General features: G+C 35.8%; 2 protein-coding genes across 5 annotated transcripts; one reads left to right on the top strand and one right to left on the bottom strand.

The window, feature by feature from the left end:
- Positions 1–386: 386 nt before the first annotated feature.
- Positions 387–19,838, bottom strand: LOC127863116 (armadillo-like helical domain containing protein 1). Of its 3 annotated transcripts, none has more exons than XM_052402481.1 (13): positions 19,817–19,838; positions 13,059–13,266; positions 12,654–12,722; positions 12,000–12,166; positions 10,247–10,443; positions 9,654–9,738; positions 7,773–7,895; positions 6,786–6,858; positions 5,298–5,343; positions 4,612–4,695; positions 3,150–3,227; positions 1,855–1,936; positions 387–506 (listed from the first exon to the last, which is right to left on the bottom strand). In XM_052402481.1, the coding sequence occupies exons 2-13, from the start codon at positions 13,259–13,261 to the stop codon at positions 487–489; spliced, it is 1,227 nt and encodes a 408-aa protein (XP_052258441.1). In that variant the 5' UTR covers positions 13,262–13,266; positions 19,817–19,838; the 3' UTR covers positions 387–486. The 3 variants fall into 3 exon arrangements, with proteins under 3 accessions (XP_052258441.1, XP_052258439.1, XP_052258440.1); XM_052402479.1 differs by lacking the exon at positions 19,817–19,838 and adding an exon at positions 19,536–19,648; XM_052402480.1 differs by lacking the exon at positions 19,817–19,838 and adding an exon at positions 14,505–14,628.
- Positions 19,678–26,912, top strand: LOC127863117 (transmembrane protein 53-like). 2 transcript variants are annotated; one of them, XR_008040917.1, is made up of 4 exons: positions 19,678–19,895; positions 20,580–20,780; positions 21,077–24,144; positions 24,403–26,912. XR_008040917.1 is itself a non-coding variant. In XM_052402482.1 (3 exons), the coding sequence occupies exons 1-3, from the start codon at positions 19,714–19,716 to the stop codon at positions 21,606–21,608; spliced, it is 915 nt and encodes a 304-aa protein (XP_052258442.1). In that variant the 5' UTR covers positions 19,678–19,713; the 3' UTR covers positions 21,609–26,912. The 2 variants fall into 2 exon arrangements, 1 of the variants encoding a protein (XP_052258442.1); XM_052402482.1 differs by having other exon boundaries at positions 21,077–26,912.
- The last annotated feature ends 439 nt before the right edge of the window (positions 26,913–27,351 follow it).

Below are 27,351 nucleotides of genomic sequence, written 5' to 3'. Positions count from 1 at the left end.
TGACAAAACTTGCACAATACAATGCTACAATCGTTTTTACTGTTTACATTACTAGTATATTCCCTCTCAATTCTTTTTTTACAAATAAGGTTGCTAAAATGTTATAACAAACATGACTGACAGAATTGTTGTTCATGAATATTGCCTGCTGAAATAGACTATTTCGGTCCAATACCATTAAAGATATTCAGAAAAATGTAAAGACAATTTCATATGACCATAAAAACATACAAAGGCTGGCGCCAGTTATTGATACTAAGTTTTGACTTACACAAATATGGTTAAATTGTTCTAAGCTGTAAAGGGCCAACAGCTTCTTTTTTAACTTTGTCATGTTATGAGCATAACTATTTTGTTTAATTGCATTAAAAAGTAAAATACAGAAGAATACATGCTGTCATTTATTGCTAAAGTAAAATATTAGCTTTAACCATCAGATAGGCTATCAAAAGATAAAATACAGTCTCATTTCAGATGAAGTAGTCTCTAGTCAACCCTGTCCACCACTGAAACAAAGAATAACAATTTGAAATAAGCATGATAGAAAAGATCAGCAAGCGATAACTACAGTCAACTATAAACATATGAGGAAATGTTTAAAAATTTTAAATATACTTTTAAATATACTTCAAGGAAAAAACAGTAAAGAAACAAGATGCTATGTGCAATAAATGCAAATGCCCAGGTGGAAGCATGTCATTTTGGGTTAACAAACAATTTGGACTCAGTGAATTATTCATAGGCAATAAAAGGTGAATGTCAAGGTCAAAATGAGGTGAGGTGTTTGTGTTGAGACTGTTCATAAGGTGTTTGTGTTTAGACTGTTCATAAATAGTATCCATGAAAGAATCAAAGCATTGTAGCAATTAGACTTCTTGGTAAACCATGTACTTTTGATCATCTGAATAAGTCCAAAAGTAGGTCAATATCAATTACAAAATGAGGTAAGTTGATGCGGAATTTTTGATAGTGTTCAAAGACATCATCCATGCAAGTATCAAATGTTTGTAGCAAGCGGTATATATGTTACTCTAAACATGTCTACAGGAGAGGCTAATCAGTTTGTCCCTCTTTGCATCAGCAGATTTCTCTGGCACACAAATTAATTAAATGGGCCGTGCTCTTTGAAAAGGGGGTAAAATGCATGTACGAAAAGTGTCGTCCCTGATTAGCCTGTGCAGACTGCACAGGCTAATCTGAGTGGACACTTTATGCACATGCATTAAACCCCTTTTAACAGAGCAAGGCCTAAATAATAATCACATTGCATAAATGTTAATAATACTCACATTCTTATTAAAGAATCAATGTCATAATAAAATTTGATATTCTATATTTGCAGAAAAACACATAAGAATCAACTAATAGTTTGTAGCATTTTGTGCAAAATACATGATGGCAATGTTGTTGCCTACTTTATTGTATTATTATACCGGATTTATATAGCGCCCTTTTCATGCAAGAGTGCACGTTCAAAGGCGCTTATTACTTTATTATGTTTTATGCATATGTTCTAAACATACTAATAAGCTACTGATAAGTAAAGAAGATTTCTTGCTGTATTGAGATATTTATAATTTAATAATTTACGAAACAAACATCCCTTCACATAATTTCTTATTAAACTTTAACTTTGCGACAAACAAATCTGCTTTACATTAGCACAAAACTAAGGAATGTGTGCATCACTGGGGATTGTTTGCAAATCTACACTTGTTTGTAACAATATTTTTAGTTTTCACTTGAGAAATAAGGAAGTAGTTCACTCGACAAACTTCACTTCAGGCAAACCAATCAACCAAGTGACTCCAAAATATGCCCTTGCTGTGAAGAACAAAAATAAAAGCAGCTCACATTTTGGAATATTGAGTTTGTTGGAGATGAGCACATCAGACTGGATGTGGTTCATGTTCAAATACAGGGTCTCTGGGTTGGACTGAAAAACAAAACAATTCATGATCCCATTGACTGCAATACAAGACCAATGATAGAAATGGACTGCTATACGAAACAATTGTTCAAGTGATCTCCTACCAATAAAAACAAATCAGCCACACTCTTGGATACTGGGCTAAGTGCATGTGTGTAAAGTGTCATCCCAAATTAGCCTGTGTCCACCAGGCTTATCAGGGACGACAATTTCTGCCTAAACTGGATGTGCACTAAAAAGTGACTTCCATTAAACAAAAAATACCTAAAATAAGAAAGTGTCAGGCTGATTAGCCTGACTACAATACAACTATCATTTTGTATTTACTAAAAAAATACCCCACCCCTTCTGTCACATGTTGCAATAAGGTAGGCAACCTCCGTGCAGAGATTTGATTGGAACCAGCATAGCTCAATCAAATCCAAAAATACTTAAAAAAATATAATAAAATCCTTACAGATCTTGAGATTTTCTTGTGATGGCAGAGGTTGTATGTAAGAGCACAGAACAACAACTCTGCGTGGAGATTGTAAGGTAAGAACTTGATACAAAAAAACAAACATGACACTTTTGTTATTGTAGTTTTATGATGCATATATGATTCTTTATGTTTTGTTCTTATTGCTCAAGATGAAACATGATGTATTTGTTGTAAATAGTATATTGTTAGAAGACCTTGTTGAAAATAAGAAATGTATTATATAAATTGCATATTATGTAATTTCATCTGATGTATTTCTTAACAAGTCTATCTTCTTTAAATAAAGATTTTTGTTATTATAATTACTTTGGCATGGCCAGTTTTTACGCCTGGGGCATGATTTAAAAATAATAGTAGAGCACTTTTATGCAATATTATATATCAAATAGTACACTGTGGTTTGAGAAAAAATACCAGTTATTTGAACTTATTTGCCATGTTTTATTTTGTTAAGTCCAATATCAAACTACGGTTGGCATAAAAGACATTAATTGACAACATAATTTACACACACGCATCATGCCTTTGTTTCAAAATCCAGATACTACACTGCATTCTCCACAGGCTATTCAGGGATGATACTTTCAGCCTTAATGGAATTTTTCGCTCAAAGGAAATCTCTTATAAACAAAAATCCAGTCTAGACGGAAAGGGGTTTGCACAGGCTATTTTAGGATGACACTTAACGCACATTCATTAAGCCCAGTTGTCCCAGAGCGTGGCTCAATTTTAACTTACCATAAAAAGATCATAAAAGTTTTCTCCCATTGCATCCCTCACGTGGTCGTCAACTATTGGGAATGTTCTACACATGTACTGAAACAACAAGAAAACCATCTGTAAATTCTTTGTTGAACAGCAAATAAACAACAAACTAGATATGTCATATGGAATGCAGTTGCAACAAGATATTACATGGCACAACCTCGATAAGATATTTTGGGATAAAAAAACAGTAACACAACTAATTGACTGGCAAGTTTAATGAAAACACAGCTTGGTCCAACATAATAATTATTTATCAACAAAATTTGGAAGTAAAACAAACTCCATTGCTAAGATATTTGCATTTTCAAGTGCGCTTAAACTTTAATAGTTTAAAAGATGTTAAATCGGATGACTCTTTTATTTTCAATCATAAATCATACTTGTATATAAGTTTCTTATCTCATATCATATCCAGTAAGTTTAGCAGTGATAAAATGTTCACAATATTTGCAGTTCTAATTGAACAAGAGGCCCATGAGGGCCTGAATCAATCTAATGGCTGGAATCAATAGGGCTCAAGTCCTTGATAGTACGAACAATCTGAGTAAGTTTTAAACAAACAGACCCAAAATGGGAAATTCATCGCATAAACAAGAAGAAACGTAAAATTTAAACTTCAAATGGCTCCTTTTCAACAATAAGTTGGACAAATTTTCTTCACTCTCAATGGGGTTCTGGCCCGTGATGATATAAAACATCCATTGAAGTTTCAAAAGGATAGAACTTTATATGTAAACAAACATGAAATGTGTTTGTCGGAAACACTATGTCCCCTTCTGCGCCGCTTTGAATTTTTTGTTTTTGACCTTTGACCTTGAAGGATGACCTTGACCTTTCACCACTCAAAATGTGCAGCTCCATGAGATACACTTGCATGCCAAATATGAAGTTGCTATCTTCAATATTGCAAAAGTTATGGCAAAATGTTAAATTTTCATTTTTTTCTCAAATTCAAGGGGAGATAATTCTGAACTTATAACTTTGATATTGCTCATTTTCAATAGAGTAAAAATCACTGTGCAAGTTGGGAAATGATTGGATGAAAACTGTGGACTTTATTGCGTAAAAAAGCCTTATTTCACAATTTTCTCAAATTCAAGGGGAGATAATTCTGGACTTTTTACTCTGATGTAACCCATTTTCAATAGGGTTCGAGTCCTCATTAATATGAACACACTGAACAAGTTTGAAAAGAATGGGATGAAAAATGTGGACTTTATCGGATAAACAAGAGAAACTCTAACGCACACACACACACACACACACACACACACACACACACACACACACACACACACACACCATGCCATCCCATAAGCTCTTCTGGCCTATGGCCAGTAGAGCTAAAAATGAATATTATAAAATGTCTAATAACTAGCAGCATTCAACAACTGAATGATTAATAGTAAATATGTTGTCTAATGTATTTAACCTCTAAAGATATGCTGGATTGTCTTTGACTGTCTGCATAGTCCATGTTTCCCATGGCATACATAAGGTTATGTACCACTCTTTTCTGAAATATTCATAATGAATACAATTACATGGCATACATCAGGATTTGTACCATGTTAATATAAAATATTACTCATAGCATGAACAAACAAGAATACATTAAATCACATCCAGCTACAAGTCTTGGCATAACTTAAACAGGATGTATATATTAGATGCGCTCTGGCTCGTGCTTTTTGTTTTCTAAGCCTCGCATGATAAACCTGATCTATAATCAACACTAACCTATTATTCTCTATTTAAGAGATCTGATAGTTTTGTGCCTGAGATATTTAAGATGACACTAATAACATGACATACTATAAGTCATTTAAATAAGGGCCATGCTCTTTGAAAAGGGGTTTCATGCATGTGTGTAAAGTGTCATCCCAGATAAGCCTGTGCAGTCCACACAGGCTAATCAGCGATGACATTTTCCACCTAAACTCAAATTTTCATTAAGTAGAGTCTTCCTTGCAATGAAAAATGTTATAAAAGTGGAAAGTGTCGTCCCGGACTGCACAGGCTAATCTGGAATGACAATTTACACACATGCATTAAACCCCTTTTCACAGAGCACGGCCCATGTTTTTGTGAGCATTGTAAAAAAATACTATAACAAACCTGTATCAATTTTTCTGCCAAGTCATTTGATTCCCTTGCAAGAATGCTGCAAAATAAAACACGTGTTTCATTGCGTTAAATTATATTCTTCCAAAACTGTATAGCTATGATTAGCAAAAGCTTTTGAAGATTGTAACTATTTGAAATGCCACAAATGGATATACTACAGTTAACCAAAATTGTAACTGCAGTAGGGATACATAGTTTTACCTCTTCCTAAAGCAAGGTTCATACAGCTGAGGACTTATACACCAATTTGAAAATGAACACTTGCACACTTGCAAAATGTTGGCCAAGTTTTGCGTGTGTAAATTCAAATCATGATTATTCTGAATCATCAGGGATTGGGATAGTCAGAGAGTGACATAATAGGGTTAATATCAGGGATTGGGATAGTCAGAGAGTGACATGATAGGATTAATATCAGGGATTGGGATAGTCAGAGAGTGACATGATAGGGTTAATATCAGGGATTGGGATAGTCAGAGAGTGACATGATAGGGTTAATATCTTTTGGGGTGATTTGATTTGTAATATGAAATAGTAAGACCATATTAATTCAGTGAACTCTTACTGGTTAAGAAGGGGTATAGCATGCTGTAATTCAAACTGTGATTTCAATATTTGATTTTAATCTGTACCTGTTCAATTCAAAGACCTAGTTCGGGATGTTATATAGCCAATTGATGCCTTTACACGTAAAAATTCCTGAATTGATTGAAATAAACATTGATCATTAAACCCTTTTCCACTCAGAAGCAAAGTGAAAATGGCTATGTGCAAACAGCGTAAAACCAGAACCAGAGTAACTCGCAGTATGTTCAGGCTTTATGCTGTTTGCTGCTTATCAGTATGTTAGGATTGGAAATGAAGCCTTTAAAACTTGAATACAGTAAAAAAGGGTCTTCAATTAAATTTAACTTTCAAAGGGAATACAAAGGCGTAAAAATATGTATCTCTGCCAAAATCTGAAGTATTGTTCTCTCATGCACTGGCACACAGATGTGCTGATTGCTACTCATGTAAACTTGTATTTATTTATTATTAGTATTGCTATCTAAGAGGAGAAAAAAGATCACAGATAAAGATACGGCATATACCAATATCTTCAGTAATCTTGGCCTTTTAATGACATGTATTTTGTCAATCCGATTATGAAATGCCCAACAGATATATTTGAGTTGTTTTCTTAGAAAACTGGGCTTAGAACAGGAGCGTTAAGTGTCGTAACCACATAACGCTTGCAGTCCACACATGCTAATCAAGGATGACACTTTCCCCTTTTTATGGAATTCTATTTTTAAAGGAAGTCTCTCCCGTTTTAAATCCAGTTAAAGCTAAAAATGACGTCCAAGATCAGACTGTGTAAACTGCACAGGCTAATCTTGGACAACACTACGCACATTAAGCCCAGGTTTCCTTGACAGGGGCTCATTTAAAGATGTTTGCTCTTACTTCGTTTTAGGCAAGTACATCTGTAGAACATACCCTATGGTTTTGGCAGCCGCTGCTTGCTGTACAAATACTGGCAGTGGGGCATTCATCTTGGGAACATCTGCATCTGAAATATACAAGTACATGAGAGGTGTAAGAATTGGTGATGAAATGATCCCATGCAAGAAAGGAAACTTGGAAGATGAACATTGTATAATAAAATGACATATGTGGATATGTCTCTGTCCCACAACCATTATCATATATGACATCAGCAGAAATTGGGCAAGATAATTGGCAGAGAATACTTGCATACAAATGTGATACATTAAAAAATGAGAATGAGAATGAATGTAATTTTAAAATTAACAAAATACTTGCATAGCTGCTTCAAGAATTAAAGCTGATTTTATTACAAGCCTGAAGCAGATAACATCTTTCATTGTCACACTGAAAAGTAAATGTTTTAAACACAGTTAATGAAGTGAAATGCTCAGTTGTCAGACAAATCTCAAATACCAAGTATCCATACACAGTTGAGGTATGAAACATATTTCAACCTTATTCAGGGAAAACTGTGCTTAACTGATATGCCTAAAGTGTTGTCCCGTACTAGCCTGTGCGGGCCACACAGGTTAATTAGGGACAACTCTTTCCGCCTAGACTGGATTTTTGTTTAGAACAGACTTTCTTCTTACGAAATATTGCTTAAAAGAGGAAAGTATTGTCCCTGATTAGCTTGTCCAGACTGCATAGGCTAATCTGGGAGGACACTTTACACAAATGCATTTAGACCAGTTTTCCCAGATCGAGGATCATTTAACCCATTTATGCCTAGCGTCTAAAAAAAGGCCTTGGCAAACAGCGTAGACCCAGATGGGTCTGCACTGTTTGCTTAAAGGAATTTCTGTAAGAAATATTCTAAATATAGAAATAAATATACTAGACATCCCTAATTTTGGAAATAAGTTGATCCAATTTAGAAGGATGGGAGAGTCCACTAGGCATAAATGGGTTAATCCACTTGAGACATGTACACACCATCAAGAAGGTCTGGTTTCTGTATCATGTCTTCCTTGGCCGGCCTCAGCAGTCCTACAAGACCAGTCAACAACTGATCCTGTACCTCATTGTAGTCCATTAGCTCCTTCAACAGCTCAATGGCTGAAATCAAAACAAGGTAGGTAAATAATATGCAAAGAACAAATGTTTAAAAAAAATGCATGCCCTCTCCACACACACACACAAACTTACATAATTAATAGGCAATTATTTTAATTATCTATAATAAGACATCAGCGTACAATAAAAATCACTCCAATAGAAATGAAACTGGCTGGACTTTACTCTTTTGTAAACACCATGTAAATCAGGATTTAATGCTTGAACTCATTTTACCGCTGTGAGTACCATAATCCATCCATTAATTATGAATTGACTTGTCTTTTGTCAAGATGGTTATTTGTGTCTTGTTCTGAGAAAGCTGGGCTTAATTCATGTGCATAGTACAGCACAGGCTAATCAGGGACGACACTTTCCGCTTAAACTTGATTTTCCATAAGAAGGGACTTCCTTCAAACTAAAAATACCATAAAACCGGAAAGTGTCGTCCCTGATTAGCCTGTGCGGACTGCACAGGCTAATCTGGGACGACACTTTACGCACATGAATTAAGCCCAGTTTCCTAAGAACAAGACACATTTTATCACAAGTGAGAGTCTTCTTAAGAAATGTTTTTATGGATTTTAGCTGTTGAGTCTATGTATTCATTTTACGAGCACATTTCACCTAGAGTTTTGATCTGTTTACTTGACCGCCTATCTTTCCTCCCATGTAACCCACATACCAATGTGCATGGCTGTAGGTAAAAACCTTCTCTCGATATTGTGTGGAACTCAATGGTCTAAGGACTGACCAACCATCTGACCGACAGACCAAATGACAGACAGGTGCAAAAAAAGCAACATTGCTTCTTTGAAAGGGGGCATAAAAATACGGAAAATTTACTGGAATACAAGGTCACTCGTACAAAAAAACAACACTTTAATGGTCACTAATGAGAATAAAAGAACAATGGCTGAAAAAGAAACAATGGAGGTCAGTGAGATGCAAATAAATAAGTATCAACAGCTGAAATCTATATGCAAAGAATACAGCTCATTGGCTGAAACAAGGGGGGTAGGGGGGGAGCCTATGCAACACTGCAATCATGTCAAAATCAAGTCAAGAAAAATTATTGTAAAGTAAATCCTCAGGCCCATAATAAAACAAACATAAAAAACAACAGACATATACGAAACATGGATTTAGAGGTAAATGGAAATAAGTGAGGTCACTCATACTCAAATAATGTAGGAACAAGTTCCTTCAACAATTCAATATTGAACTACTACTTTAAACAGTACAAAGGGAGCCCGATACTAACTCTTCAACTGAGTCTTCATCTGAAGTTGAAAAAGTAAGGCAACAGGAAATGAATACTTCTAAACAAATGCATCAACAATCTGAATGAATTGCTATTCAAAACTAACATGGGCAGAATGAGTGCAAAAATGCCCAAAACAGCCATAAACTATGTGATTTGAGATAAACATCCTCTTAAGTTATTTTTCACGTTCTTCAAACTGGAAAATTCAAACTTTCATCATTGGCTCCATTGCTCATTAAAAAGAGACAACATTTTTTTGTTTGTGGTTGATCATTTTCTACCGAAAAAACTGTAAGGTTAATGTTTACTTTGTGTGATAAACGACATAGGGCGCAAGTTACGTCGAGGGCATTATGGCCACTTGCACATAAGTATTTGTGTCAATTTGAAGAGAATCAGCATGAATTAGGAATAAAAACGTTAACTTGAATATCAGCCTTGTCTGATTCCCTTGTCCATTACACCTACTACCAGTACTAATAAACTATTATTACCTTCAAACTGTACCTCCAAATGAAGAGTTTTCAAGAGGTTCAGCAGTGGATCACATATAGAGGTGTTGGCAGTCTTCACAATGGGCTGTAAAACAAAAACTAACCAGGAACCATTGTAATTGTAATATCCAGCCTCAAATTATGAGCCTCACTCTGGGAAAACTGGGCTTAATGCATGTGCGTAAAGTGTTGTCATAGATGAGCCTGTTCAGTCTGCACAGGCTTATCTTGGACAACAGGTTCCGCTTATATGATATTTTTCATTTAAAGTAGGTCTCTTATTAGCAAACATCATGTTCGTGAAGAAAGCCCAGTGTTCCCACATCAAGGCTCATATGCTTTAGAAAAGAAAAGGTCAAACGCATAAAACGATCATTTGTCATATAGGTTTAATAGCCATGATTTATCTTAACGACAAAGATTTGTTGATACGTATAGTTCAATAAACACAATTGAAACAAAAATTACTAGATTTTTTTTACATAATTTGACAAATATTTGTTCCACTAAAAATAAACACTACATTGACATATAATTGTTCCACTAAAAATAAGCACTACATTTGTCATTTAAAAACTAAAATTTTTCCAAACCTGTACAACTCTCAATGACTGGGCAGCCATTTGCTGGGCTTTCGGAGAACTGCAGGGCAACAGGGCAATAAGCCCCTTGTATACTTGAACCTCAAACTTGGGATTGCCCTGGGCCAACATCAACAACAGGTTCCTGCAGGCGTCCTGGGTCTCCTCTGACTTGGACTTGGCCAGGCACTCAGCAATGGCTCTGATACCTAAGGATTTTAATGTCATATATGCTGCAACATGGGAACACTAGGCTTAATGCATCTGCAAAAAGTGTCGTCCAAGATTAATTAGCCTGTGCAGTTTGCAATGGCTATTCAGGGATGAAACTTTCCACCTACATTGGATTGTCATTTAAAAGAGACCTCTTTAAAACAAACAAGAGCTGTCACCATAGGATGACATATGCCCCCTATAAACGCTTTGATAGAAGTTATAGCATTTTTCGAAACCTGAACACAGATTTCGAAAAACCTAAACGCAGACCCTAAGTTCAAGGTCAAGGTCACAGGGGTCAAAAATTGTGTGCGTATGGAAAGGCCTTGTCCATATACACATGCATACCAAATATGAAGGTTATATCTCAAGGGACATAGAAGTTATGAGCATTTTTCGAAATCTAAACGCAAAGTGTAACGGAAGGACAGACAGACAGACGGACGGACAGTCCGATCACTATATGCCCTCCTTCGGGGGCATTCAAATTCCATATAAAATAGAAAGTGTTGCCATTGATAAGTTTTGCAGACTGCACGGGCTTATCTGAGACAACACTTCATGCTCAGGAATTAAGCCCAGTTTTCAGACAGCCAGGCTAAAATTCAGATTGCTTCATTTAAAGAATCTGAATACATTTGCATTTACATTTATGGTTAATATGCAGAAAAAAATCTAACTTTGTATTTTTCAAATAATTTCAAATCAAAAGGGACGTTAAATGATTTATGGGAATAGAACAATAATTTTTACAAGTAAACGAGAGTGCAAAATATCCGCAAAACCAAACATATTTAATAAAATGTATTAATACATTGGTATGCTTTCAAAATTTGAACAATAATGTTAAAACGTAAAGAATAGTAATTTGTTCCATTACTCATCTAGTTATAGTTACTTTTAGTATCAACATTTATTATTTAAAATACTTAATGTCATCAATACAGTTCTCTACCAGTATTTCTGTTTAAAGCATTACAATTTTTAAACAACTATCATGCAAGAAAATAATCGCATAATTGCTGTAATGTTTTTTTATTGTGGTTATTTACTGTCTATACCCTTAGAGGGATGGTTTATTCACAAGATCCAATAGGGTTTGATTGTCTAACACATTACTCACTACCCCTATCATGCAGAGGGCAAAGCACAACCAAACAAAATACAGAATACCGCCAGCTTCTATTCACTGAACACGGCAGTAGGCTGGGCTTATCAGGCATCATAGATCATTACAATTGTCTGATATCTAAATTAAATTGCCAATATTATAAATTTACATTCTAGCCTCACAATATTTTTAACCCATTTATGCCTAGTGGACTCTCCCATCCTTCTAAATTGGATCAATTTATTTCCAAAATTAGGGATCTCTACTTTATTTATTTCTATATTAAGAATATATCTTACAGAAATTCCTTTAAGCAAACAGCGCAGACCCTGATGAGACGTTGCATGATATGGCGTCTCATCTGGGTCTACACTGTTTGCCAAGGCCTTTTTTTCTAGATGCTAGGCATAAATGGGTTAAGTAATGAAACAACTTTACCATAACTTTCGCAGACAAGTTCCTTGTATTTACGCCCGGCATTTGCAATGTAATGCAGATTCCTCAGCGCCTCACTCTTGTCCTCCTCTTTCGCCTGCTTGAGACCGATAATCTCCAGCATCGTAAGCACCCCGCCCACCTCGAGAAACTCTGCCATGAACTTGTGTCTACAAATGTGAGCAACATGAAGGGAGATAATCTCAAGCATTGTAAGCAAACCCGCCCACCTCTGGAAACTCTGCCATGAACTTGTGTCTACAAATGTGAGCAACATGAAGGGAGATAATCAAATGTGAGCAACATAAAGTGAGATTATTTGAGTCCCGTTCTGGGAAAACTGGGCTTAATGCATGTGCATCAATTGTCGTCCCAGATTAGCATGTTGAGTCCACTCAGGCTAATCAGGGGCGACACTTTTGCTTTTATGAAAAAAAAATTATTAAAGGAGGTCTCTTTCAAACGAAAATCCAGTTTTGGTGGAAGTGTTATAATTGATATACATTTTTTTCATTCATTTATTTGATTGCAAAATGACTTGATTTTTTTTGTTATGGTTACAAAATGAAAATCAATTCATTGAGCAGAGAATACACAAAGTGAATTGGCAAATTCATGTGGAAACAGTATTGTTTAAATTATTCAAAAGACACTTACCCACTTGAGGCTGATAAAAATATGGCTATTGCTTGAAGTTGCTCAGTTAGGCTGGTTCCAATCATGTATCTGTTCATAGTCAAGGACAGATGAAATTACAGCTAAATGTTCTCAATAAAACTATTTCAGTCTATTTTACCACAGCAATTTCATGTAAAAATGTATTGTCTTAAAATAGACATTGTTTAAATTAAATTATTAAATTAAATAAAATTCATGATAATGAAAGTCTTAAATTGCATCAAGAGCAAAAGAGAACAATTATAAACATCTTGTTAAGAAAAAAAGGTGTTGGGGTCAGTTATATATTAAAGATTACTACATATCTTGGTCACTTATGGATTTAGGACTTTTCCAGAAATTAATAATATGTCTAAGTAAAAACAATATGATTTTAAAGGATACGTCAGCCTCAACCATGCTGTCAATCTTGTCAAAAACAGACTAGCAGCTTGAGCAAACTCTTGCTCTAATTCGGGACCTGTCTTATTTTGGTTTTGTGCAATGAAATCGACCAATATTTTCCTCCGCATCGATTTGCTGCCTTTGTCCCACTCTTGTAGCAGAGTCATCACTTTGGATATTGCAGTCTGCTGTTTGGCAGACATTTTTGCTAAAATAAAAAAAGTTCTTAAATTATCTAGTTCTTTAAAGGATGCTTTCAACCATGGTTATTTACTACTATGTCAGCATGTAAAATATTACTCCTTTAACAAATATGTTTCCAGCCAACCTCACACCAAAGCTTCCAGATTTATTGTCCGGATATAGAGATAGATATTGTACTCAATATATACTGTATAAAAGGCACTGATTTTTATTGCTGATATGAGGTCAGAGCCTAGTACAGAAAAGGCTATATGATCCGCGTCATGCTAAAATAGGTCTGATGGTATAAGTGGCCAGTCTAGTCAGGAGTTAACCTGTTTGCAATAAAGTTAGGCAAGGTTATGTGGTCTCACTTGCGGAAAGTGTAGCTCTTGACCATGCAGACAGTCTCAGACTGCGCAAGGTCTGTCTGGAGCAGCATTGAGCATATGACCCATTTTCTGATTACGTAGCTCTTATATGTTATACTATTTAAACACAAGTTAACAATTATTTACAGCTTGCTCAATGCCCGGCCTTAAAATTATAAAAGTAGGCTCAGCTGAGGGAGCTGGACACTTTTAATATATTATATTATTTTAATTTAACAAGCTTATTATTTGCAATTTGCAGAGCTTAAAGAATGGCACATTTATATTCATGTTTAGATGGCAATACAGTACCACCAGGCCACTTATGCATGGGCATTTCCATGTTGATAAAAAATAACTACACTTGTTTTCATAATAATTACTACAATTGTTTTCATAATAATTCCTTGAGGCTTAACGTATTTTGAATGCTACTTAGAAAAGTCAAGTTTGCAGCAATTTCTATCACCAATAAGGAAAGTAACGGTTCTGTACCAATTGGAAAAGGCTATATGATCCGCGTCATGCTACCAATAGCACCAGTCTAAAAGAAGGGAGACAGTCATGCAGCGGAGAATTACAGTCCTGTATCCCTTACTAGGGTCACCTCAAAACTTCTCGAGCACATCATCTGCCACCACATATTGAACACATATTGAACCACATTGACAAACACAAAGTCCTCACCTCGCTAAATCACGGATTCCCCTCTGGGCATTCATGCAAAACCCAACTTATAATAACCGCTTAAAAACTCCTTTAACTATTACGACCAAAATAAACAAGTCAATACCATCATCCTGGACTTCAGCAAGGCCTTCGACATGGCTACTGAAACTTGAGAACTACGGAACCATGGTAACCTTCTCTACTGGATATCAAACTTCCTTACCCGCCGAGAAATGTGTGTGGTTGTTGATAGGGAGAAGTCTCAACAAGTACCAGTTGGCTCCGGAGTTCTTCAAGTGACAGTGCTAGGACCGTTGTTATACCTGTGCCACATAAAAACCTTCCAGAGAGGGCGAAGTCACAGGTCAGACTTTTTGCAGATGACTCACAGTCGTCTCTACAAACCTATAACATCATTTTAAGACCATGAAATTCTCCAGAAGGACCTAGACAATCTTCAGAAATAGGCCAACAACTGGGAGATGGAATTCAATGCAAAGAAATTCTACCTTCTTAGTTCTAAACACAAATCATTTTTCTTTTACAACATCAACAACGAAAACCTCAAAAGAGTTCAAGATAACCCCTTCCTTGGTGTTACTTTATCAAAAGACATGGAATGGAAAACCTACATAACCAATATTACAAAGCGAGCCAACTCCACTCTTTGATTCCTCAGAAGAAACCTCAGACACTGCCATTTAAACTGCCGTAAAAACGCCTACCTGGCACTTGTCCAGTCCAAACTTAGATACACCAGTGTCGTATGGGATCCATTCAACCAAACAGACATTTCCAGCTTTCAGCCACAAGGTTCATCACCAGGGACTACCATTCCAAACAGCTGGGCTTTGTCACAGACATGCTTCAAAAGCTGGACCTTCCACCACTCAAAGACCAACGACGAGCCCACAGGCTGACACTCTTGTACAAGGTGGTGAAAGGGCACGTACCAGCTATCCCAATTGAACACTACCTTAAGCTACTTAGGCCTAAACATACAGTGAGGGCTAAGAAATACGAGGACTACATACATCAGAACATCGTGTGCAATCAAGAGAACAATAATTCTCAGTGCTTTCAACTTATTCCAGCAACAACTATAACTTTAAAAACTTTTTCTTTGTTAGAACTGTGTGAGTGGAATAAACTGAGTGACGATATCGTGAATTCTCAAACTATAGAAACTTTCAAAACCAGTGTATTACAACATCAATAGTCAGCGTGTTTTTTTGTCCAATTGGGAAAAGTACCTGTACCGGTCCAATTGGGAAAAATTGAGTCGTGAAAACCTGAAAATGGGGAAAAATCGAGTCGTGAAAACCTCAAATTGGGAAATGGATGTATTTGATTTTATGCTCCCAAATACTTTAAAATTGATAACTAAGTGTTTTCAAGCTGTCAATATTATATTTACCTAGGTTCAAGCCATAGGGCTGCATAGGGAAACTAAATGTTGCAAAATTGGGAATTTTATGGACAGCAATTGGGAAATTTGTAGTTTTTTCGTAATTGGGAAAGTGCCGTTTACCGGTACTTTATAAAGAAGGAATAAATCGCTGATAGTGTCAAACCGCGCACTCACTTCCGTCGAATAAAAGTCAAAATTGGTATCTTCCAGTGTTTTTTTATGGCCATTTCGGGGCCGATATTCGGCCCCATTACGGTGATTACCCTAAAAAGAGTATATATTTTTCCCCCATTTTGTAAAATAAATCCCCTCCATTTTATTGATAAAAAATGCTTAAATTTGCCATTTAATTGATTTAAAAGATCTCAATAAGACTCTAAATGGCTAAGAAAACTGAGACTGTGCATGAAGGCTGAACTGTCTGAAACTAATGTTGAAAAAATCTTTGATATATATCTTAATTTTAAGAAAAAGGACAAAGACATTCAGCTGTGAATATTATATTCATACAAACATGTGTATTAATATAATAAATATCATTACATATAAACAAGTGAATTTTTTAATTGTCCCCTTTTCCTAAAAAACGACGCAATTTTTCCCCTTTGAACGGGCCCCGCCACCATTCCCCTATAAGGTTACAATATACTAAAATATTTTGGAGTGCAATGCTATACTCTCTAAAAACATGAACATCATTTATAAGAAGACACAATTCTCTGTAGGGGCACTTGCCATGGCTTTATTTTAGAATGTTTCTTTGTGCATGTGGTAGGGAAAACATTGATGTTTAACAGAAATGCACTCTTTTGCTTGAAGGTTGGAGACTACATGAGACTTTGACAGATGGCGGGAAACCCTTCTCAACTGGTACGAAGCCGGCAAATAGATGGCCATAAAACAGTGACCGCTGATTCGCGTCGAGTTCTTTCTTGCATAACGTATGACCCCCCTTTTTATTGTTTAAATCATTGCGGCTTGGAATGCTCTTTAAGAAAAGGTATGGTTATGGGGATGTCTATGCGCAAAAGTTTGACTTTATTTTTTGTTAAAGTTATTGCTTTCACATTGAATTTGTGTAGGAAATCTTTTAGTATATTGTGACCTAAACTAACTTTAGGTAAAAATGAAATATCATCTGCAAGTGCAAAATATGACTGTGAAAGCTGATTTTTGGTCATTTCTTAGCAAAAGAGAAGAATATAAGTGCATTAAATGCATGAATTCAGATTATTTGACCTGGAATAGTTGTTTTTCAAGTTGACCCCCACCCTTATATAGCTGAATAAGGGCTAAATTGCTTTCCGACTTAAATTCAAAGGCATTTTGGTTGACCGTGTAGCGTTAATGTGCAACATGAAGTCAGAATTCAACGCCAGGGACTCCGTGATCCAGTAACGCAACAATAGCTTGTGCGTAAAGCATGAACATTCAAACAGAGCCCCATTTCACCGACATGAAATGGCGGACATTTTTACAGTTTGGACAGTGCAGCAGACGCTTAACTGAGCCAGCTTTCATATTTAGTTCAATCATGAACATAACAAGCTTTATCACTTGCTATGATTCATAGAAATACACATAAAATACATAAATGCATTTTCTTTTTTCATTTTATACCTATTTTTTGGGGGTATTTTGACCTTTTCAGGTAGAGAAATGTCTGGGACTTAGCCGAGGGCAACTGGAGAAGGGTTGTTGATGGCAAAACAGGCAATAATACTAAATTATTATCATGTACACAAGCAAATAAGCATAGTTATGATGTTTAAGGTGTGAAATACTGTCATAATATGGTTTGTGGTCACTCAAATCCTTGCCGTCGTGCAATTCCCCGTGCAGTTTGTATTGATAGCTCCGCGTCCTGACACGTAAAGCTCGTGCTTTGTTGGCAGCAGAAGTTGGCACTTAACAGGTTTATCCTTGCTCCTAAGCATGTATGCAGTACATCTGAGTTGATATGCTACTTGTAACCCTACAATTAGCTTGTGTTTGGTATTGTTTCCTCACAATATGCTTACAGTCATGGTCCCGGCTTGAAAGGATGTGGCGTCCGACTTAAACATAGGATTGTTGTAGCAAGTGTCCCCTTCATCATTTACCTTAGAGGGATCTTTTTGCCAAAATTTGGCATTTCAGCAACCAGTTTTGTTTTTTATTTGGTACATGCTTCTCTCATTCAGTGATTTAAGGGAAGTATTGACCTTATTCGCTTGTCTTTGCATACAAAGGTGACATGGATCAATGATATTTGTTGTGTTGAGAATTCTGCGGGAAGCTGTGTCCCCAAAAGAAGTACCCGAAACCCCTCCAGGAAGCTTGCATTGATCTGAACTGCCTTTCTGCCCCTGTTACAACATGAAACCTCATTTCTAAGCTTGTAATGCTTTCCTACATGTGTGTGTCTTGTTCATTTTAACCTTTCCTTCCATTCTAAACCCCAAAAATAAGCATTTTTGTCTTTGGCTCGGTTATGAAGCGCCATTTTGACCAGATTGCCACCATCAAAATAGTAAAAAGTACTTATTTTGTGCCCAAAATATGAAATTTTGTATTCTCTTCAACCTCTTAATGAGAGCTGGCAGTGAATATTGACCATCTTCTTCAGTTTAAAGGCACCCATGACATTATATGCTAGAATATATAATTGGCAGCTGGTAAACAAATTGGCTCCGAGCAACAAGGCGCTTTCAAGATTTTACACTTTTATTGGTGCGAAACAACAAGTTATTGGAAGCTTATGGATTTCTACACTTCAAAGTATCTTTGATCTTTCATTTTCACCAATTTTCTTATTGTCTGTGATGAAATTGGATTTTTTTTTGCTTTGAAATTGACATTTTTGGGGTGATTTAAAAAAAAAAGAACAAAAAAGGCATTATCAAAATTGCTTTGAGTGAAAATATCTAACAAATTCATTCTTTCCCCACCCCGCATAAGCCCCATGTGCCTGTCCATTTGGTTTGTTTTGGTATTTTGTTGCATATATTGAACACAACAACTTTAAATCTTAAAGGGACATTTAAGCTTTAACAGGCCTAAAATTGCCTTCTTCGGACCGAAAACACCCGCGTGTGAAAATATGATATAAAATGGCCAAATGGACAGATAATCCAGCCAAACCTAATATTTTGCTGCAATATGCATAGGAAGATAATAATATGCAAGAAAAACACATTTTAATCAGAATAAATTTCTCCTTTAGGTTACAATATACTAAAATATTTTGGAGTGCAATGCTATACTCTCTAAAAACATGAACATCATTTATAAGAAGACACAATTCTCTGTAGGGGCACTTGCCATGGCTTTATTTTAGAATGTTTCTTTGTGCATGTGGTAGGGAAAACATTGATGTTTAACAGAAATGCACTCTTTTGCTTGAAGGTTGGAGACTACATGAGACTTTGACAGATGGCGGGAAACCCTTCTCAACTGGTACGAAGCCGGCAAATAGATGGCCATAAAACAGTGACCGCTGATTCGCGTCGAGTTCTTTCTTGCATAACGTATGACCCCCCTTTTTTATTGTTTAAATCATTGCGGCTTGGAATGCTCTTTAAGAAAAGGTATGGTTATGGGGATGTCTATGCGCAAAAGTTTGACTTTATTTTTTGTTAAAGTTATTGCTTTCACATTGAATTTGTGTAGGAAATCTTTTAGTATATTGTGACCTATAAGTGAAAAAAACACTGTCTTCGGAAGTTCGATTTACCTATCCAGATTCAGACACCTGTTAAACCAATTTCTTCCGTCATTGTTTACACTTCTAACAAATTCATTAAATTAAAAAAAATCTTTGTTAAAAGGAATTTTATTAAAACATATTTTGATGCGGTTTACCTTTCTTATCGTTGTCTTCCTTCCTTTAAACACAGAATTTAATGAAAAAATAAAGTGGCGTCCTGTTGCTACACCGCCATATTTGTTGTGGTTTGTTCTATCGAAATCGATTGGATTAAGTTTGGACCATTAACCAATCGGCGAACATAATACAATACCAGGATCAACATCCGACTGAATGATGGAGGACGACGATCTCGAATACGATATAACATTTCCTTCGCCTGTGCATGCAGATGTAGCGAGCGCGGAAGAGATTGGATTTAATAACAGAAGAGAACCTGTTGTTATTCTCCTAGGATGGCTGGGCTGTCGGGAAAAGCATTTGTCAAAATATGGACAGATATACGATCAAAGAGGGTACGATTTTGATTGCAAATTTCAATGGAATGTGAAGGTTACACTAAACCATACGATCATCGCAGATTTATGTGTCTGCAAATGTCATAATCTGCGTTCGATTGTAAGGCCCATTATACATTCACTCATTGCCAAGGTCACTGCAAGGGCACCGTAGTCAACCTTTAACATTTACTGTTGAAATGTTATCTTATTTAATTGTATGCCGACTGTTGGTAAATGCCTGTTTATACCTTGCATTAATTTTGTACAAGTGTTGCTCAATTTTTTATGCCCCCGGATCGAGTGATCGGGAGAATATTGGTTTTTGCCGGTCTGTCAGTCATTGTATGTGTTTGTCTGTCTGTCTGTCACAAACTTTAACCTTGGTTAAACTTTTGCAATAACTGTTGTAATATTGAAGATAGCAACTTGATGTTTGGCATGTATGTGTATCTCATGGAGCTGCACATTTTGAGTGGTGAAAGGTTAAGGTCATCCTTCAAGGTCAAAGGTAAAAAAAAAATTCAAAGCGGTGCAGTAGGGGGCATTGTGTTTCTGACAAACACATCTCTTGTTTGTTTTTTATGTAGCAAAGCTTGTAGCATTTTGATTTTCGCAAGTAATGATATAAGCTTGCTTTGTTGAACTTCTTATTTAACTATGTATTGTATATGCTATATTGAGCACACTTGCAAATTGCAGGTGCATCACCATCCGTTACACGTCACCAAGAGACGTGGCTTTCTTTAACATGGAGAAGTTGGATGATATTGCTTGTAAGATACTGGACCTTCTTAAGGACTACTCGATAGAGGAGAACCCTGTCATTTTCCACATCTTCAGCAACAACGGCAGTTATGTGTACTCGCATATAGTGAAGGTTCTCACAAACGGAGATGAGAGGTGAGTTGTGTTTTTGTTGTCGAAAGAAGGATATCCGTGGGATAAGCATAGAACTCGGTTTGCTTAACTGGAATTATTGAAGTTTCTAATATTTTTGTTTACCTTGAATGGCAGATTCCTTAAATAGTATTGTTTTATCAGACTTTACTATCAAGTAGTAACAGTTAACACAATGACATATTTAGATTTTTCATTATGATACCAATATTTGAATGAGTTAAAGCAAGAGTATTAACTCATTTTAGTGTGGAATGTGCTGCACAAAAATCATTTATTTATGACCAATCTCAATTCAGGTACAGATTCATTAAAGTATGTGGAGTGGTAATTGACAGTGCACCTGGCAAGCCACGACTAATGAATGCTGCAAAGGCTTACAGCATGAGCTTGCACGTAAATCCATTCCTAAAATACATCGCGTTTTTCGGAGTGATTTCCTACCTTTGGTTCACGGGTATCATTTCACGACTACGGAGCATGTTCTACCCAGAAGTCAAGCAAAAGTCCAATTTCTTCCTGTTTGACAATATGGCGGGTGATTCCACAAGATGGCCAATGTTGTTTCTCTACTCAAAATCAGACAGTGTAATCATGTACTACGACATTGAAGACATGATGAGTCAGCGCCGAGCTCTAGGCGTGCACGTTAGTAGCGTGTGCTGGGACGACACTTCCCACGTGGCACACCTGCTCGTGCATAAAGACGAGTACGAGAGAGCTTGTGAAGATTTTCTTGAGTATTGTCTTGGTGGCGAGTGTGAACTAATTCTTGATGAGGAGGAGGAGTTTGAAACTGAGGAAGACTATTTGCTCGCTAAAAAGGAGTAAGAATATTTGTTTTTGTTGGTTTGTGTAGTTTATTTAATATTGTTTTCTGGTGCTTTATTCCCTTTTGTTACGAGTTAGTTTTGACTTTTTATTAGATCACACACGTATGTTTATTAACATTGGCATTATTGTATATTGTAATTGCGCCCTTACATTCCTTTTTTGTGATATAAAGGCGCCACACAAAATTTGTTTTAATGTTTGATGTGGTCGTTAGGATGTTTTATAGTCCTTTAGTTTAGGTTATATGTTTATAATCTGCATGCCTATTTGTAAATCCAGCATTGCATTTGCATTTGTTAATGATGCTTATAATGTGCCATATATAAACAACATTCAGGTGGTATTATATTTGTTTGTTCAAATGTATGTTTTGATGATGCATTTCCAAGTATATAATATTTTTTTTAGATACCTCTCACTCTTAAACAGACATTCCCAAAAATTCTTTAAGTCCAATGGACATCAGGTCTTGTAGACTTTTTAATTTACAGGAACGGACTGGGATTCATACAAGGGCAACATCAAGTCACCAACTCAACAATTTATTGACACAATGATAAATCAAAATGATTATTTGTGATTACCAAAGTGAATAAGATTTTTTAAATTCAAGTCTTCAAATTCAAAATCACTCTTATAGTCACAGGGCCCTCAATCTGTCAAATTCACGGCCGAAATTCAGCCGCGTTCCCCCACCTGAAAAGTACACTTTTTTCCCCTTTTGGAAAGAAAAATTCCCCCTAAAAAAAAAATATATTTTTTTTTTAGATAGATGTGTCTCATGATTATTATATCTCAATTCTAATTTAATTTAATCTTGTCAAACATACTTAATTATGAAAAAAGCAATGAATATAGTGCAAACATGTACAAATGTAATAATTAGATCTTGTAAGTAAAAAATCCCCCAAAAAGAGAAACGCCGCGAAAATTCCCCCTGCTATGGGTAGCGACCCGCTTCTGCTAAAATGGATTGAGGGCCCTGAGTCAGAGTCACAGACAGGGCTCATACACTTCATGTGTATCTGGTCAAAGCTTAACAAAGATCACCTTTGGTCCCATTCACTGCACAACAATCTATATCTGGTCGTTTGTTCTCAAAGAGTTTTGTTTTCTTCATTTTGTTTTCTAGTTGCGTAGGTGGAAAGGGACGTTTCTGCCCTGATTTGGCTACCTCAAAATAGTGTAGAAAACCATGGACCTATACAAAGGTCCCTGAGAAAACTTATTTGATTAAAAAACGATTGCGCTAGAATAACATTAAGCCGCAGAATACGAGAACCAATAGACCAGTGAAACGTAAGGATAACACCCGCTACTTTATACTTGCTTAGGAGAAAGTGTCGCAATTTCAATTCATTCGCAATAATATCATGAAAGAAAGCAAATAAAAATGATGTTATTTTTTCTGCTTGTATTTCATTTGAGCTCATTTTTGTTTTCATCTTTAAATTCTATTTAATAAATCAACTTTTATTCTTGAATTATTTCCTGGACGTTCGGACTAGTAATTTTGCATTTTTAATCGAACCTGTCTTAAAATGTTTGGTCAGGTCCACCAGTGAACTTTTGGGAATGTCTGATCTTAAGACATATTATCATGCTTCCTTTAAAACTTTGGCTATATTGCTATGCATGTGTCCATTGGTCAGATTGTTGGTTGGTTGGTCCAATTTGTTTCCTAACTACATCAAGAGAACGCTTTGAAGCATGATCATCCATTTTGGCATGATTGCTTCTTGTAAACTGTGTGAGTACAACAAGTCATGGTCATGACTCAAACAGAAATGTAATACTAAACAATCTCTTTATTAATTGCAGATGCACCTCACTGCAAGTCTGGGGGAGGGGGGAAGGGGCCATGCCTGTTTTACAATGATCTCTTGTACAGCCTGTTCTTGCTGTTTAAATGTAGCAGAATAACCAATAGTTCTTTTTTAAATTTATAAGGACATTAATTATGTGTGTTGTAATCATTGAATGCTTAGGCTTGTAGTCAGGATTTATGGAATCCAAAAATTGCATAATCCTGGTCATATACACATGTACAAAACTGAATGAATTCGTACATTTAAATGCACACCTAAATTTCATTATCTGTGCATATTTATTATGTATTAAACATGCATGTCATATTGTTGTTATGGGTAAAATACAATTCTTTTACCTTCAGATGGTACCTACAACAAAAGTTTCAACATTCTTTTTCAAAATGAATCACCGCTCTGGGAAAATGGGTTTTATGCATGTGCGTAAAGTTTGTCCCATAAATGGGCTTTATGCATGTGCGTAAAGTTTGTCCCAGAAATGGGCTTTATGCATGTGCGTAAAGTTTGTCCCAGAAATGGGCTTTATGCATGTGCGTAAAGTTTGTCCCAGAAATGGGCTTTATGCATGTGCGTAAAGTTTGTCCCAGAAATGGGCTTTATGCATGTGCGTAAAGTTTGTCCCAGAAATGGGCTTTATGCATGTGCGTAAAGTTTGTCCCAGAAATGGGCTTTATGCATGTGCGTAAAGTTTGTCCCAGAAATGGGTTTATGCATGTGCGTAAAGTTTGTCCCAGAAATGGGCTTTATGCATGTGCGTAAAGTTTGTCCCAGAAATGGGCTTTATGCATGTGCGTAAAGTTTGTCCCAGAAATGGGCTTTATGCATGTGCGTAAAGTTTGTCCCAGAAATGGGCTTTATGCATGTGCATAAAGTTTGTCCCAGAAATGGGCTTTATGCATGTGCGTAAAGTTTGTCCCAGAAATTGGCTTTATGCATGTGCGTAAAGTTTGTCCCAGAAATAGGCTTTATGCATGTGCGTGAAGTTTGTCCCAGAATTGGGCTTTATGCATGTGCGTAAAGTTTGTCCCAGAAAAGTCTGTGCAGTCCACACAAGCTTATCAGGGACGACACTTTCCACTTTAAGGGAATTTTTCATTTAAAGGAAGTCGTTTTAAATGAAAATCTAGTCTAGAGGGAAAATATCGTCCCTGATAAGCATGTAAGAGGTCCTATATGCCCATGCATAAAGCCTCATTCTCCAAGAGTGCAGCTCAAGTACTGAAAGCAGTTCATTATAGTATTTTATAACACATTTGGGCCAAAGCTACAGGATGTGTAACTTCACTATTAGCATAACACGATACAGTTTATACAAAACATATTTGTGAAGTTGTGGTAATAAAGTCCCAGCCATGGGAATAGCTAAAAGCAATGTCCATCAAATCTTCTGCAAGTCAATTATCCATGTGCATTTAATTGCAGATATAATTTGTTGCTTTTTAACTTGACACATAAAACTAATTGTGTAACTTCACACTGTAATTTTAATGCATTGACTCATTGGTTATGTCTAGTCATAGAATATTTACTGTTCATGTAGATATATGTTGTAGTTTATAACATGTTGTACTATATCCCTTCAGTATTCCTCCTACTTTTATAGAATAATTCTATTTGTGATACTAGTATACTGTATTAATTAAAGTTTATTTAATTGTATCCAATACTTTACGGTGAGTGCTGAGAAGAAACTATTAAAACAAAACTCATTTTTAAGCCATATTCATTTGTCTAAAACCAATTTGGATTGGTAAGGCCTGTCCATTATTCCCTCCAACTTTATTAGGTTAACCCTTGATGACTGGTTTCGTATAACATCAATACCACATGCTACAAAAATTTCATACTTGTTTTGATGTTTGAAGTTTGAGCACTCTCAACACTTCCACATCACCTGACCTCATTGCACTCTCAACACTTGCACATCACCTGACCTCATTTGACCTTGACATTGACCTCATTTTGGACAAAGACTTAGACATGTGGGCCATTGAGTCAATCTTGAGAAGGCTTCCACAGGCGGCCTCACTGTTTATTGAATGCAGCATCTTGTTACATTTTTTTTTTAATTTTTGTCATAGAATCTCAGCGTTTTGTCATATTTGGCATTGTTTGTTTAGTTTAAATATGCTTGGACAATGTACGAGAAAATACAGGTCTCATATCAGCTTGATAAAAAACTATTACAGAATTTACAGTATAAATTCAACTGTTATTTATGGTGTTGTAAGTGGCTAAAAAGCTTTCTTGGGAATAACCAGTACTTGGTGTAAATCTCGAGGATGCTTCGAGAGTTGGGATTAAACCCATATACCCCTGACTGATAGGTTGACACAATATGCACTAAGCCACTGTGATCTTAAAGTTGTCATAGTATTTGTCATGTTACAGGTTTAAAGTTTAGATATATTAGTCCTCAAAATTCGAGCCTTGATTAAGTATAGTCCCATTTTGGGACGGAAAGTGTGATTAGCTTGTGCAAACTGCTAAGGCTACTATGGGATGACACTACGCATCATATTATTTACAAAATACCTTACCACTTATTTAAATTTACCCTTTACCACTGAGATATGTATTTTGAAGCATATGTAGTCTCTTAGATATTTAATAAAAGACCTTTCTTACTAGCTTGTAGTTTTAAAAACATCATTTTCAACCCTTAGATACTTATAAGCAGCAAACAGCATAAAACCTGAACGGACTGCAAGTTATTCGCAGGCTGTTCTGGTTTTATTGTGTTTGCAAATATTCATTTCCACTTTGCTTCTTATGGGGGGAAAGAGTTAACAGTGGGCAGTACAGAGAAACTGCTATAAGTATTGTACTTCGTTAAAAAGTGATTTTTCTTTGAGATTAGATATAGCCTAGTATCATTTACAATTTAATGATAGCACCTGTGTCAGGTACAATGACTTAATGAAGGCACACTTTGTACTGTTGTATACCTGTATTGAACCAAATGTTAAATTTTGTTGCTTTGTCATTTGGTAATTATATTTTTAGTGTTTGGATTTGCTCTGTTTGTTTTGGCAAAAACAATCGCTTTCAAACATTGTAATTGTAAACAGCAATCTGTGATTTAAATCTGAAAGAGTTGTCAACAGCTCAACTTAAAGTATAATTGTTAAGAAATGAAACTGTGTTATACATATTTTTTATCAAATCATAGTGTGCAGTATTTTTGAAAAAAGGTTTTTTAAGAAAAATTATGAATTACTTTTATTAAGGTAACATATCACAATAATTACCAATTGTCATCAATGAAAATAAAACAATAATATTTTTAACAATTTAGAAATCTGTTAATAAGACAAATATTTTTTTACTGAAAATCTGTACATTCCTATCAAATTCATGTTGTGTTTCTTTTGCTCCTAGACTGTTATTGACTTTCAATGCACATGTTAAATATGTGGCTTGTTTTCTACTTAATGATTATTGTGCTTTTGTATTAAAGTAAAGAATTACACTCCAAAGTTGTTGCTTATATTATAAATAAGCATTGCCCGGGGAAACAGGGTTTAATCTGTGTGCATTTATGCCATCCCAGAAAAGCCTGTGCAGTCTGCACAGTTCAATCAGGGATGACATGTTCAGCTTTAACTGGAATTTTGCTAAAGAAAAAACTTCCTTAAAAAAAAAAAATACCATACAAGCAAAGTTTTGTCCATGATAAGCCTGTGCTGACTGCACAGGCTTATCTTAGATGACACCTTTCACACATGCATTACACCCTGTTTTCCCAAAGTGAGGCTAAGAATAGTGCCTTGAAAAAATGTACCATTGAGCAGTTATAGATTTAAAGCTAAAATTAAGTCAACCGTTTAGTGCAAATTTGATATATGCAATATTTTATTGTAACAGTTGCACATAAAGTGCATAAATACAGCATGTGCTTATAAAATTGC

This window comes from Dreissena polymorpha, unplaced genomic scaffold (genome assembly GCF_020536995.1).
Source record: "Dreissena polymorpha isolate Duluth1 unplaced genomic scaffold, UMN_Dpol_1.0 chrUn001, whole genome shotgun sequence".
Lineage (NCBI taxonomy): Eukaryota > Metazoa > Mollusca > Bivalvia > Myida > Dreissenidae > Dreissena > Dreissena polymorpha.
Note: the sequence above shows the minus strand (reverse complement) of the source record. Positions and strands in the feature narration are given on the sequence as shown.

Excerpts from the sequence above, each read along its gene's own strand:
- LOC127863116 (XM_052402481.1), bottom strand. The coding sequence starts at position 13,261 with ATGTCTGCCAAACAGCAGACTGCAATATCCAAAGTGATGACTCTGCTA. Across the intron at positions 9,739-10,246 it reads AGTCATTGAGAGTTGTACAG|CCCATTGTGAAGACTGCCAA; the intron begins GTTTGGAAAAAT and ends TTTGTTTTACAG. Across the intron at positions 507-1,854 it reads CAAACTCAATATTCCAAAAT|TGGTGGACAGGGTTGACTAG; the intron begins GTGAGCTGCTTT and ends TCTTTGTTTCAG.
- LOC127863117 (XM_052402482.1), top strand. The coding sequence starts at position 19,714 with ATGATGGAGGACGACGATCTCGAATACGATATAACATTTCCTTCGCCT. Across the intron at positions 19,896-20,579 it reads CAGATATACGATCAAAGAGG|GTGCATCACCATCCGTTACA; the intron begins GTACGATTTTGA and ends TGCAAATTGCAG. Across the intron at positions 20,781-21,076 it reads CTCACAAACGGAGATGAGAG|GTACAGATTCATTAAAGTAT; the intron begins GTGAGTTGTGTT and ends ATCTCAATTCAG.